Raw genomic sequence first — 13,997 nt, forward strand, 5'->3', positions numbered from 1 at the left:
TGCATGAGTTTTCCACCACTCTCAAAGGCAAGAATAGAAGGATGAATGAGAGGAAAATGAAGGATGGAGACTATGACATGGAGCAAAACATGTGTTCCTTTCTACTGACCACAAGGACTTCCTCTTTATGATCTTCGTGACCAGCCTTGTGCATACAGCATGTACACACATACACACATAAACATACACATAAAATGCAACTTCCTAAAACTTGTTATTGACCAGATCTGTTTTTTAAAAAATCCCATAAATGATTGTATCTAAGCCAATCGTGCAATTATTTCAAAACCATGAAAAATATTTTTTCAAAGGCAAACAAAAATACATATTCTGACAGGATGTTAGGTCATAAAGACAAAGTATGAATAAAAGATATGCAATCACAGATGTCACTCAAACCTTAACAATTATTGATAAATTATTTGTACATTTTTTCCATCCATCTATCAATACATCCATGCATTTTCTGCAGCAGTAGCAGCAGTCTAAGCAGAGATGCCCAGATCCCTCCAGCCACTTCCCCCAGCCCTTCCAGGGGGGACCCCAAGTTATTCCCAAACCAGCTAAGAAATGTTAGCTCTCCAGCATATCTTGAGTTGTCTCCCAGGTTTCCTCCAGATTGTACATACATGAAACATGACATCTAAGATGAGCCTGGTGGAATCCTATGCCCAAACCACCTCCATCGGCTCCTTTCAATATTGAGGAGTAGCAGCTCTCCCCACTGAATGACCCAACTCCTCACACTATCTCTTAAGGTGACACCCCAGGGAGGAAGCTCTGACTGACTTCTGTATCTGTGATCTTATTCTCTACTCAGAGTTTGTGGCCATAATTAAGAAACAACTAGAAACAAGTGGATCAACTAGTAAATCAAAATCTTTGCTTTCATATTCAACTCCTTCTTCACCTTAACCTACCAATAGAACCTACCTATTGCTACTGACACTGCACCATTCCCTCTTTCAAGTCCACTCCTCCTCACTCCTGAACAAGACCCTAAGATACTTGAATTCCTCTGCTTGGGGCTGAACTTCTCGCCAGTGCAAAGAAATGTAGAACTGTGGTCTAGAGGCCACCAAACATGAAACCCTCCACCACTTGGCTGCACCTAAAAATTCTGTCCACAAAAGTCAGATGTATAATTGGTGACAAAGGGTAGCACAGGCAGAATCTAACATCCACAGCAAACAGGTCTGACTTATAGCTAGTATTCCAAATCATGCTCTTAACTGTACAAGTATTGAACAGACCATAACAACGGGGCAGACTGCCCCCAACAGATCTCCTAAAAACACTCTGGCACCTCTACAGTGAGATATTATATTACTGTCTTCAAATAGTCTATTTTGAAAATAAAAATCCAGCTATGACATACACATGTATATTTATGTTATGCAATATATTAATTGACATCAGAGTGACTTGTGCAGAGATTTGTGCAGTGTGTGTAATGGCTGGTTGTGTAGGCCAACTACACAATACGTTTCCTTGTAGTGTTTAGGATGTTGTGTTGCTAGATCTTTACATAATGTATTGTAAACATTACCAAAAACCCATTAATATAACAGTAATATGCTTTTTCATTGAAAGTATTCATTATGCAATAATAACACATCTAAAATTTGTAAAAAAGACAAATTATGTCAGGGAAATTGCATTTAGTTGTTTCACTTTCAGAGTACAAATGCTAGTCTGTCATGATTTGACAATTACAGGTAATTAGCACCACTACTGTGTTTCTTCTGTGATTGGTCAAGAAACCAGTTATATTCATTCATATTGATGACTGTAGCCTGCTTTATTTGATTTTTGCTACCATCTGCTGTTCAAAAGTCAAAACACCAACAGAGAACAGTTTTCTCTAACAAATTAATTTACAAAGTATCAGGCAGTACAAGGGTGGGTATATGGTAATATTCAGTTAGTAGATATGAAAGATGTTTCTCTGGTCAACAGAGCTGCATTAAAACTAGATTAAAACTGCAGTAGTTAATTGATTTTGGCATGCACAATATTAATTTTATCAGTAGAATCAATATTCACTTCCCAAAACAACAATAGTTAGCAGTCATTGTGACAGAGATAATGAGTCTCTATAAGTCTATATATCTATATCTACATCTATGATAAACCCAACAGATTTTGTTCAGAATCTCCAAATATCAACAGTCACGTGTACACACAGAAACTGTGCAAAGCTTATTGTAGCTCAGCATTCAAGAACATTGGTCAGCGAGCTCTAAAAAGTTGTCAAATGGCCAATTATAGACAGCCAAATAGGGCTGGAGGTGTGTGTGTCTATATATTTGTGTGCGTGCGGGTATATGTGGACAGGAAGTGGTGGTGGCTGGTTTGAGGTCAGTGGCAGGAAAGAATGGTAGCTATGCTGTTGCTCAGACAACGGCTGGTCACAGCTCAAGCTTTTGGTTTCCTGACACACTGCAGCCTGAAACCGCATCACACCATCACTCCTTCCATCCACCCATACCTGGTGCATTTGTGCCATCGATAATTTTAAAAGTAATGATTATATTTTTCATTTTACCATCATAACGTTTCTCTATTTTTATGCCTTTTTTCTCACTCCATCCACCCCACATCCCATAACACTCCATCAAACCACTCTATGCCCAGTGGCATCTGCTTCCTTACTAAATCCTGCTCCACCCTTCTCTTTAAACATTAAACACTGAACAACAGCGTGACCACAGGAACTAAAAGGCCGTGTTTCTGTGCTGTTTACTAGCCTGAGGAATACCACATCCCTCTCATTCAGAACTGGGCCCACAACCATCTACAAAAAAAAAAAAAAATGAGGCACGAAAAGATATGACCACAGTGAGGAAACTCATCATGTATGACACCTTTTTCACATTTTTTTTTGACCATAAAAACAATGGCAAGAAGTTATTGTGTAAGACAAGGAATACTGTAAATGTATAGGGCAATGGCTGCTACTTTTTCATTTGCTAAAAGCACATTTTATATCATGTTTAACCAACAAACTAGTGTTCTAGCCATATAAGAAAGCAAGCATTTTTTTTAACTGCACAGTCCTTTTTTACGAAACAAAATGTTGAAAGATACTTTGCAAAAGGCAATATACAGAATACAAAGCAAGAGCTAAATGTGACACAATTAAAGAAAAAAAAATCAAAGCCTAAATATTTAAAAAATAAATAAATAAAACCAAGAGAAAGAAAGCAGAATTGGATTCAAGACTAAATTAAAGGGAGAAATACTGAAATAAGAGCAATGCAAAATAGGTAAAAGTTCCAAAAACACACTGCAAAAATTCAGATAACTGTCTACATATATCACACTCACTGCTTATTATCATTCAATGGACGTTTACACTTAGGAGGAAATTTACACACTTGGGATTTTGCAACAAGACCAACCGTTTACAAAGTATAGGGTGGAAACGAATGAGTGCCACAATCCAACCAGCAGATGTCAGTATTGCCAAAAAAAGGTGTCGAATAAGCTATGCAAAGGGTAATGGGTTCAACAACGAGGAGTATTGCATGGAAAGCTGCTTTTCAACTTGTAGACACATCTTATGCAACTATTTCACCTGTGCAACCATGTTATGTTTTTTATGTTTTTGCATAATCACGAGGGAAATCCCCTTAATTCTGTAAGATCTGAACATTAACAATTATGCTAAAACTAAACAAAATACCTATATTCGATGTCATTGATTGCAGAGTAATTTGCTATTATTTTAGTTATAAAATATTTATATATATATTGTCTTTGCTTTAATCTCGTGAGATCGAGTGTGGGATAATAATAGCTCAATACGTACGTATAATTTGCCTAGATGCAAAAACTAAAACGCTCAAATGATCACCGAAACCAAAAACACAGACCCAAAGCAAACCATTTTCCCAGCCGTGAACTGCGCGTGCGCAGAAAACAGGCAACAGTCCACTCTGCCAGCTCAGCTGACAGCAGCAGCGGCGGCAGTACTCTGGCAGCCTATAACCATGGCAGACTCTGTAAGTAGCGAAGAAGTAGCCGTGATTAGTAATACCGACATCACTTCCACGGAATCTGAGAACAACATCATAAATACGGTCGTACCTTTTGTTGTTCTTCATAATAACCATACTTGAGCTTTAAAAAGCAATTTTTTTTACTGCTGAAAACCTTTCAAATAGGGCCTAATTTAATGTTAGCCAGTTGGAGCGTCGAAGACTTTTCCACTGTTTCTACAAAAAGCCTGCGGAGTTTTATGAAACGTTCACTGGCTTCCCCCGCTAGATTTAGCTTACTCGCTTCTGCGGCTTAGCGTTAAATCAATTAAATGACTTAAAGTTGCTTCTGCGAAGACTGTGTCAAACTTTAGTCCTAAACTTTAGTCCTCCTGACGTTAGCTTGCTAGCTATTAAGTCTGAACGCTAAACCTAAGTTTATGTTAGCCATGTTGCCCATTCTGCTCTTTGAGTGCTAACCTGTTAGAAAGATTGAATTCCGAATACTAAAGCAACTCCCCCCAGTATTTCGGTGATTATGGTCTTGTCTTGTGACCTGCACACGCCTGCCATAACCCTGTGTGCAGTACTATTGCGTTATAGTATCTCCAGCTAACCAAAAGAGATGACCCTTATTTTATACTCATCAAGTTTAATGCATATTTCTGTTCTTTTAGCCCCTGTCCGTTGCTGCTAACACTCTTCCATATGTTTACCTTTTTCTGACTTCCATACTCATAATTTATTCTGGTGTGTGCAGATGGTGGAAAGAGGGACGGCTCTGTTGAGGAAACTGGAGATAAATGTGGCAGAGGCAGAGAAGAGAACAGGGAAGAACACTGTTAACATGCAGGAAACATATACTGTGTACCTCATTGAAATACGGTAGGTTGTAAAGTGAAGCATTCACTTTTCTGTCCGCATCATAGGTGCATCATATGCAAATATTTAGTGCTTATAAAAAAGTAGAGAGAGGTGGAGTACGAACACTTCCATTTTTGCATTCTTTTGCATGTTTTTTTATTTATTTATTTTTTACCTCAGATGTATTACAGTTTGCACTACAAGGAGAAATTTGCCTTTTTCTCTTGATTTTTATAGTATTGAACTGGGAAAATATAGTCACATCATGTACAGTACAGTTGTGTCAACTGGCAAGTTGGTATGAATGAAAGTGTAGTAGCTCAAGCATCTACCACTTTTTTGACACACCTGAAATACTATTTCTTCCCATTGGTCTTTGTCCAGGCCTGCTGAAACAGAGGGAGGGACACCAGCGGCACCTGACACTTTGTGGAGACGCTACAGTGAGTTTGAGCTTCTCCGAACTTACCTGCTGGTCACCTATCCCTACATTATCATCCCCCCGCTACCAGAGAAAAGGGTGAGTAATGCGTAGGTGGTGGGAAAGGACTAATCAATAATTTAAAAAAAATAATTAAATGGAAATTATTAAGTGGCTATAACTAATACAGCTTACCTTCAACTTCATAGTAAATAATACTCAGCCATTAACGTTTTTTGTTTCCACCCTTGTTTGTGTCTCTTACAGGCCGAGTTTGTGTGGCACAAGCTTTCAGCAGACAACTTGGATCCAGACTTTGTTGAGCGGCGGCGAGTTGGCCTGGAAAATTTCCTGTTGCGTGTTGCATCACATCCGGTCCTCTCCAATGACAAACTTTTCTTCCTCTTTCTTACAGAGGTTAGCAGCCTAACATAAATTGCATAATGTCCCTTGAAGATCTTTTGCCATTCATGTAGTATATTCACACCTTCCACATTCACAGTACAACAGATTTCAAACTGACGTTAAAGATGAACCCTGGACTGTAAAGAATTTAAGAGCTATTTATGCACCCATAGTTGGTAGATTTGTCTCTTCATTGCAGCCGCTTTTGTAGCTGGAATACCCTGTTTTTTGTTTTTTGGGGGGGTGGGTTTGGACGGGGGTTATACAATCTGGCTGACTTTCACGTCTGTCATGTATTTTTCCTGTCATTTCTTCAGGAAAAGGGATGGAGAGATGCGGTTTTGGAAACAGGCTTCCAAGACAAGGTACGACCAGATGGAGTGTGAAAGACACAAGTTCAGGTCACACGTGTAAAAGATGCAAGTAGTTTCCAGGTCTGACAAAGAAAGCTGATGTAGGAAGTGCCAGAAACTGGCATTCTTTCTAATGGCCAGCAGGGGGCATCTAAAGTTATGGTTTCATGGAAGACCATGGGAAAACCACTGCCCACTCTTTTGATCCTTGACTCCTGTAAATACTTTCCTGATGAGCTTATGGGCTGAATCACTACTTTCAGTATGATTATCCCTTTTTAAATTATTGGTCCCATCAGTGTCCAGAAGGACAATAAACCAGGGTAAGCTTTTGCGTCTAATTTCCAGTTCAAAAGTAAGTTGCATATGAGCATGCAATGTCCATTGAATTTCCAATCAGATCTGCACTGCAATCATTATGTCTGGGTTCAAAAGTTAAAATTGTGACAGTGAAAAATCTCAGCTCAGAGCTTTAAAACCAAACCAGCCTGTGGCTCCTTCCATCTTTTATACACTGTAAATGATTCTGTTGATGCTTTCATCATTTTAAAAACATATATCTGGTATCTCTTGCTGAATTTCATTACCAATAACGTTACATTATCCGCTTTTTTTGTGTGTTTTACAAAATCAAACTGAGTTATGTTTAAAGCACTTCTTCGTATATTTCCCTGTGAGTAATTCTTTTCCCTAACAGGCTGATTCCAGACTCAAGTCTCTGAGTGCCATGTTCAGAGTCAAGAATCCTGACAAGTAGGTGTAAAAACAGCCAAACTTAACCCAATTTTCCTTTTTCTAGGATTTATGCAAGTTACACAATTTAGACCGATTTAAGACGATTGTGAAATACTTTCTCAGGAATTTTTAATAACTAGAATAAATTAAATATTCATTATAAAATCAGGCAGCAAAAACAGGGTGTAAGATGTGTGATAATCACTTGGATATATTTATGAGCACAAATATGAAAATTTTATTTTTACCACCATATTAAGTAATAATTTATTCTGTTCCAAGGCAAACTGAAAGAACACATTTCTAGAGTGAATAATGTAAAAGAAAATACTGTTCAATCAGTTACCTTTCTTCTTGTTTTGCCTCTAGGCGGTTTACAGCACTGAAACAGTACAGTGATGAACTGAACAGCGTCATCTCTCAGTTACTCAGAATTCGAGCGGTAAGTTTTGGCACGTTTGTTTAGAGAGACTGAGGTTTATCTTAAGTTGATACTTTTTGCAAGCCGTGTGCATCCGTTGGTGGTTGCTTGTGGAACTTCAAATTCCAACATTTTTGTCTCTGAAATACAAAAATCTGTATCTACTTTCCTAGAATTTTGACTTTCTTTTCCAGGGCACTCATCATTTTATCTTGGACGTCTACTCCATAGCATGCCAACGTTTATTATTTAAAAGTGATTTAAAAGCTGGCTGCATCCAAGACATTGAGAATAATAGAAAGTTATTGAATTGCATTCTAATGCCAAATGTATCTCTTCAAGGTTTTTAAAGCAGACCATCTAAGGTAGTAACCTGTCTGTTTCTAATGATTAGTTTTGTTTTTTCTTCTAGCGAGTAGCAGACAGGCTATATGGAGTTTACAAAGTCCATGGTAACTATGGCAGAGTTTTCAGGTGAGGAATACCTGTTCTACCCTTTGTTTTCTACTGTAACAAATTATAGTTACAACCATAAGTTACTGTATCCATTTATATAAGCAGAATAAAAAACATATTTTAGGCAGATGATATTTTACCTTATATTGAATTAGGTCACTTAAAAAGTTTCCCTGCAGTAATAATGCATTTAGTATTAAAGGATTGTTGTGGGTCATTAGGGAATTCCTTTATTCATAGATATGCCTCAATTGCCTTCTTTGTTTCTGTATGCCCACACAATCTCCTTTTGTTTGGGTAATCATGATATAATAGATACTTAACTACTAAAAAAACAATCATTATTTCAGACAACCATTTTTCTGTTTAGTGAACAAAGAGAGCTGCTGCATTCAAGTCAAGTATACATGAACATTTTTCTGTCTGTAGTGAGTGGAGCGCAATAGAGAAAGAGATGGGAGATGGACTGCAGAGTGCTGGACACCACATGGACACGTAAGTAAAGGTGTTACCTGAATTGGTGATGGACACAAACACATGTTTGTTTGGTATTGCTTCAATTGTAGAGTGACTTTGTGTGTTATCTCAGTTATGCTGCATCAATTGATGACATTCTGGAGGAGGAAGAGCACTTTGCAGACCAGCTGAAAGAATACCTCTTCTACACTGACGCCGTCAGGTGTTGTATTGTGTTACAAATTGGTTTTGTTAACACACTTATCAGGGTAGACAGATGCTCTGAATATGCTGTAATTTTGTTACATTTTGCATAAAAGTTGTATACATGAATCTCACCATATGTAAAAACATGGAATTAGACGTTAGGCATAATACAATAATCACTGTGCTGAAGCAGGTATTCTAGCTCAGTTACCGATGCAGCAGTGATTTATAGCAGGAACAGGAAGCCATCATTATCTTTGTTAATGTCTGGAAAGGTTAATGTCTTCCATAGCACAGTCATGTAAACACTAAAAGGAGACTTCATACCAACAAGGCTTCTGCTTGCATAACTTGGAAAGCCTGGACATTTTGTTTTTCATACTTTACCTTCCACCTCATCTATTCCTTATTTTGTTTTGTTTTTCCTCTTTCACAAACACACAAGGGTTGCTTTGGTCAGTGTGTAACTTCATGCTTTATTCCTCTTAGTTGGTCTGTAGTGATGCAGCACACATTTCTGACACCCTATATCTCTTATTTTATGTTTGCTAAAAATCCTTTCTTCTGAATGAATTGAATTTTATTGTAAGCATTAAAACATCATTCAGCAGAGAAAAGTGTCAGTTTTGTGGATCAGACGCAGCCCACATCTTTATTTACAGTAAATGTAAATACATTCTGGTGACTGTTATAGCCTTTGTAGCAGAATGCATTCATGTTTTGGGACTGTCAGGGTTTAAAATATGTCTCAATTTGTGTGTGCATTAAGGTCAGTGTGCAGAAAACATGAGCTGATTCAGTATGAATTGGAGATGGCAGCTCAGGACCTTGCCCAAAAGAAACAACAGAAAGAAGAGCTGGCAACCGGGGTAACACACTTTCACACACTCTGGCTTATAATCTGTCTTTCTCCTCGCACGATATGTGCAAATTAAGAACCAGAAGTGGGCATGTGTTCAAAAACACCGTTGTGATCCAAATTGTTGTGAACATAATTTAATGCGTGCATTTGTTTTTCCGTGTGTGTCTGTTTGTGTGTGAGTGCAGACGGTGCGAATCTTTTCTTTGAAGGGAATGACCAGTAAATTATTTGGCCAAGAGAGCCCGGAGCAAAAAGAGAGCAGGTTAGCAGCCCTGGAGCAGAGTATTCAGGAAGGAGAGGAAACGGTCAAGGAGAAGAACACAGAGTGCCAGTAAGCACAAAACTATCTTATCAACCACTTACCTGTTTTGAAATTGTCCCTATTTTAAATTTCTCCTCCTCACTGTTCTTCCTCTGGGTAAAAAATATAGCACATAATCTGACTGAACTGTCGCAACTAAATAACATAAATGCAAAGGGTAATAACAGGAAACTAAATTAATTTTTCCCCAGCACAAACTGGTGAACTGAGGTATTTGCTCAAACTGTTGAGAGACACATTGAGGTTCCATGTGTAATTAAAAAGTATTTCTGTACAATATTTTTTTTAAAACAGAAAAACAAAAGTCAGCTGTATCAGTAGAAAATACAGAACTAGAACATAATAAAAATAAGGAACAAAGCAAATGCTGCATTGTTTTCCTTTTCTTCTTCTTCTACCTCTTCTTTTGTTCTTCTCCCTGTGCTTCTCCCTGTGCTTCTTCTCCACGCAAACAGACTAACGGTATCATGCGACTTTGTGATTGTGCCACCAGGGAGTTTGTGCGAGCAGCATGGGACGACATCGAACGTTTTAAGGAGCAGAAAGACAAAGATTTGCGTGAGGCGCTGATAAGCTACGCCATTATGCAGATCAGTATGTGTAAGAAGGTGTGAACATTTATTCTTGTGTGTATTTTGTGTATTTATACAAATTCCTAGCATGTGGTCTTTTGTTCAGCAGTACCACTCCTTAACTGTTTAGTATTTCTGTCTTGTCTTTCAATGTCTCTAAGTCACTCCTTTTCTCTGGTACTTGTGTACTGTTACAGGGAATCCAGGTGTGGTCCAATGCCAAGGAGTGTTTCAGCAAAATGTGAGCCAAACTTTCCAAAGCGATCGTACTTTGCGCCAAAACTATACTCTGATTGTACAGACTAGGACCAACAGCCAGTGATTATACTGTAGTCCTGTGGAGAAAAGGTGGGAACCCAAATGCTGCCTTTAATTTGTTTTGCTATGCTCAGTTGAAGCACACACACATTAAAAAAGTGAAAGTGGAACAATGCCTCTTTAACGTCAAGTGTCTTAATAGAACCTTTTCCTTGATTTTCTGACCTTCGTACTTCAGACAGTCCAAATTTACACACTCATCCTTAGTTGTGCTTTCATTAACATGTCCAGGAAGAAAATGTGGCATTATCATTGCACAATGGATCCATGGGATTATCCATGCAGTATATTTGAGTTGTTAGCTCTCTCAGTCAGTCACAATGAATAACACAGAGCAGTATACTAGTTCATGAGTTGACACAGGCTGCACTTTGCAAACAGTGGTTCATGTGACTCGTTTTAGAGTTGCCTGCCTTGATGGAAGGATCTTTACATGTTACCTTTCAACCCTCTCCAGAATCTCCTTACATAAAGGTTTTCATACTATTTGATTTTAGGTGATTAATGGCAATAGTGATGAGTTAAAGAATGGGGAACTTGTTTCTGATAGAACTTCTAACGTTATGCTTACGTTTGCGTTTAAATTTCAAATTTGCAACAGCAAGTCGAACCAAACCAAAGCAGAAGAGTTCACTGGTGAATGTTGAAATCAATTTGAAATGAACTGCAAGAAATATGACTGTAAACATGGACCGTGCTTTAGAAAGCCACTACACTTTTTACATTTCCATTTTTCTTTTTCTTTATTTTTTTAAAAGTCGTTTTATGTTCGTCACACAGAAGTAATCTGTGTTATTGTTAATCTGTTGCTGACCAAAGTATTGAAGACCAAGTGCTTTTATACTACAAATTTATAGTAGAAAATACAGAAGAAGGGTTGAAAAACTTCGGTTATGTGATTTTGTTTTTTTTGTTTTGTTTTTTGGCTGAGGAAAGAAATCACTCTCACAATTTGAGTTTCATAGTTTTATTGTTTACACAAAATGTAACCGTAAATGCGAAAATCGGATCCTTTCTTTGCTGTCAAGCATTGTAGCTTTAATGCAACAGAAAAAAAAACATATAGAACTCAGCCCACTGTCAATGTGCCTCACCACTTATTCTGATATGACCTGAGTGCAGCTACACACAGATACAGACTTTTTTTTTGGTTGAGATCCTCACATTAGGCTTACATAAACATACACACATGCTTGTGTTTCTTCGATGACATCAATCTGAAGGGGAGAAAAATTGGTGCAAAATGGATCTGACGTCTGAATGTTGTGCTGAGATAAGCAAATAATTTTTTTCCCCAGAATAAACAATCGTTTTACTGAAAGAATCTCAAATTGAAGCTTTATATATGTTTTCTTTTCCTAAATGACAAATGTGTCAGATGTAATCATTGTGTTATGACACTAATAAACATTTCCCTTTTTTGAACTTACTGTTGTGTTTTTATACCGAATGGCAGAGGAGCCAAAGAGAACGGAGACGCGGGATGAAATGTGGCTGCTGGTTTTGCTTAGCATGTAAAGGTGGCTGTGGCTGCTTAGCATGTAAAGGTGGCCGTGGGTGTTTTGATTCTTCGCGTAGACATGTTTGCTTTTCCTGTTTACATTTATTTGCCGTTAAAAGATAAGAGTAACAGGCTTTTTATTACCAAAGTCTAAAGGTCAAACCTCAGTGATTCATCTCTGCCAAGATAACTCAAAACCATCCCCTCAGGGTTTTTTTTTAATTTTTAATTTTTCCATGACACCTGGTGGGAGGAAAGTGAAAATGTGTCAGTTTTTATACTTTCTCAAATTGCTCATATTATTGTCTTCAGTGGGTACATGGGTCAAATGCATGCAAATGTACTACACAGCACACAAAATGTAGTGTATAATTCATTAAAAATGTCAACAAACTGCCCTAGATGGTGGAATGTTGTCTTCTGTGTTTTTATATCTGGACACAGCCCTGAACATTTGGAGTTTATTAACATTTGAATTAATGGCGCCACCTGTGGATTAATAAAAGCACACGCATTTCACTTTGGCAGAGGGGAAAGGGTTTTTTTTTTAAATGGTGAGGAAAGGAAAATGTTCCCCTTTCGGATCCACCTTCTGGTCGGTTGGTTGGTGTGCATGAGGTCATGTGTGGTTTTCTCAAATGGAAACCTAACATTAATTTAACATCAAAAACAGACCTAAGGCTTACATCAGTGATTTTCTGTCCTCTTCAGAAAATGATATTTTTAATAAATTGAAGCAAATTAAAGACTTAATCTTAAATCTTAGCATAAGTTTATAAATGTAGAATAGACAATCTAAATCATGATTAAACTTATGTGGAAATCATTAAGTCATGAAGGGATAAGCTGCTGTAAGAAAACAAAACAGACAAAAAAAATCCCTTTAGGTGTCTCAGCCAAGGCCATGGGAAGCAGGGGTACTGAGGATCCTGCAGCACATCCTGGGTTCTCTGTTATTTTTATTTACTTTCCATTTAAATTCTATTAGTTTAAGCAAGTTTTAGTAGCGTATGGTGTGTGTATCTTGTGTGTATCTTGCATAGGTTAAGTTGTGTCCCTGACCACAGATTAGTGACTGCACATGAAAATGGCTATGCAAAACTGAATTTCCCATGAAACATCGTTAGAATCAGCATGCTGCTCCTACAGTACTCATGAAGACAGCCCAAGGAGGTTGGCTATTTCTTTGCTTCAAGGGAGCAGAAAACCAACCTAGAAACTAGACATGATGAAAAGTATGTGGCTGAAAACATACTTTTGGGTGATATTTGAAATTATTGAGAATATCTGAGGCCTTCCGTGCTCTGCCACCATAAATTAACCAAACATCACCTGTTATTAAGTGTTAGTTGGATCCGATGCGTTTCCTTGGCCTGTAAATTGAGCATGGCCGGATCGACAGGATATTTATGTGGCTTTCATAAGAGCCAGCTCAGAGCTGCTATTGGCTGTTACTATTCTGTGGGTAAATCATGGCGTGCTTGTTATCTGGTTACCATTGGTTTTGAAAGGAAATGAGTGTTTGAGGCAGTTGTGATAAAGAGTGAGGCGCAGGTGCAGCGTTGTCTTTGCTGTCTGGATGGTTACAGGTTTATTAATGTTTTCTGTATAAATCTGGCTTTCTTCTCGCAGCCGTTCTGTATGTTTTGTTTGTTTGTTTTTACTTTATTTTAAAGGCAATCGTCATATTAGGTAACATGGTAACCAAAGTACATTTTACAACATATATAATTTATACAGCTCTTATCTAACTGCTGATGATACTACCCTACCCAACTCATAGTACCATCCCCACAGCTATGACCTCAGCACATAAGAGATAGATCCTTTCGAGGTCTTACTGGACCCTTTATCAAAATTTGGGAAATACTTAATGAATGACACGATTATACTCATTAGTGGCACTTTCGAGTTAAAATAGTGCACGGCGGCTGCTATCATGAATGACACAAGTCCTAATCGGCACTAATCGGGCTTGATAACGAAGAGTATGCACCCGAAATGCTCACAATACTTAACAGAGAGATACAGACAAAAAGCCCACTAATTAGTGCGGAAAGTCATGTGAATGCCAGCACAGCAACGTACCTAGCAGTCAGTCCGCCTCCCTTCATTTGAGAG

At 38.0% G+C, this 13,997-nt stretch overlaps 1 protein-coding gene across 2 annotated transcripts; it reads left to right on the forward strand.

The window, feature by feature from the left end:
• Window positions 1-3,927: 3,927 nt before the first annotated feature.
• snx4 (sorting nexin 4) lies at window positions 3,928-11,807 on the forward strand. Of its 2 annotated transcripts, none has more exons than XM_063498078.1 (14): window positions 3,928-4,007; window positions 4,744-4,868; window positions 5,232-5,367; window positions 5,536-5,685; window positions 5,991-6,038; window positions 6,724-6,779; window positions 7,131-7,203; window positions 7,595-7,656; window positions 8,068-8,133; window positions 8,228-8,317; window positions 9,071-9,170; window positions 9,349-9,494; window positions 9,979-10,093; window positions 10,255-11,807. In XM_063498078.1, the coding sequence occupies exons 1-14, from the start codon at window positions 3,996-3,998 to the stop codon at window positions 10,300-10,302; spliced, it is 1,227 nt and encodes a 408-aa protein (XP_063354148.1). In that variant the 5' UTR covers window positions 3,928-3,995; the 3' UTR covers window positions 10,303-11,807. The 2 variants fall into 2 exon arrangements, with proteins under 2 accessions (XP_063354148.1, XP_063354147.1); XM_063498077.1 differs by having other exon boundaries at window positions 3,955-4,085.
• Window positions 11,808-13,997: the final 2,190 nt, after the last annotated feature.

Source organism: Pelmatolapia mariae, linkage group LG16_19 (genome assembly GCF_036321145.2).
Source record: "Pelmatolapia mariae isolate MD_Pm_ZW linkage group LG16_19, Pm_UMD_F_2, whole genome shotgun sequence".
Lineage (NCBI taxonomy): Eukaryota > Metazoa > Chordata > Actinopteri > Cichliformes > Cichlidae > Pelmatolapia > Pelmatolapia mariae.

Bases quoted from the DNA above. Each gene is read 5' to 3' on its own strand.
- snx4 (XM_063498077.1), top strand. From the start codon at position 3,996: ATGGCAGACTCTGTAAGTAGCGAAGAAGTAGCCGTGATTAGTAATACC. The intron at 5,686-5,990 runs GTTAGCAGCCTA...TCATTTCTTCAG, and splicing joins TCTTCCTCTTTCTTACAGAG to GAAAAGGGATGGAGAGATGC. The intron at 7,657-8,067 runs GTGAGGAATACC...TTCTGTCTGTAG, and splicing joins AACTATGGCAGAGTTTTCAG to TGAGTGGAGCGCAATAGAGA.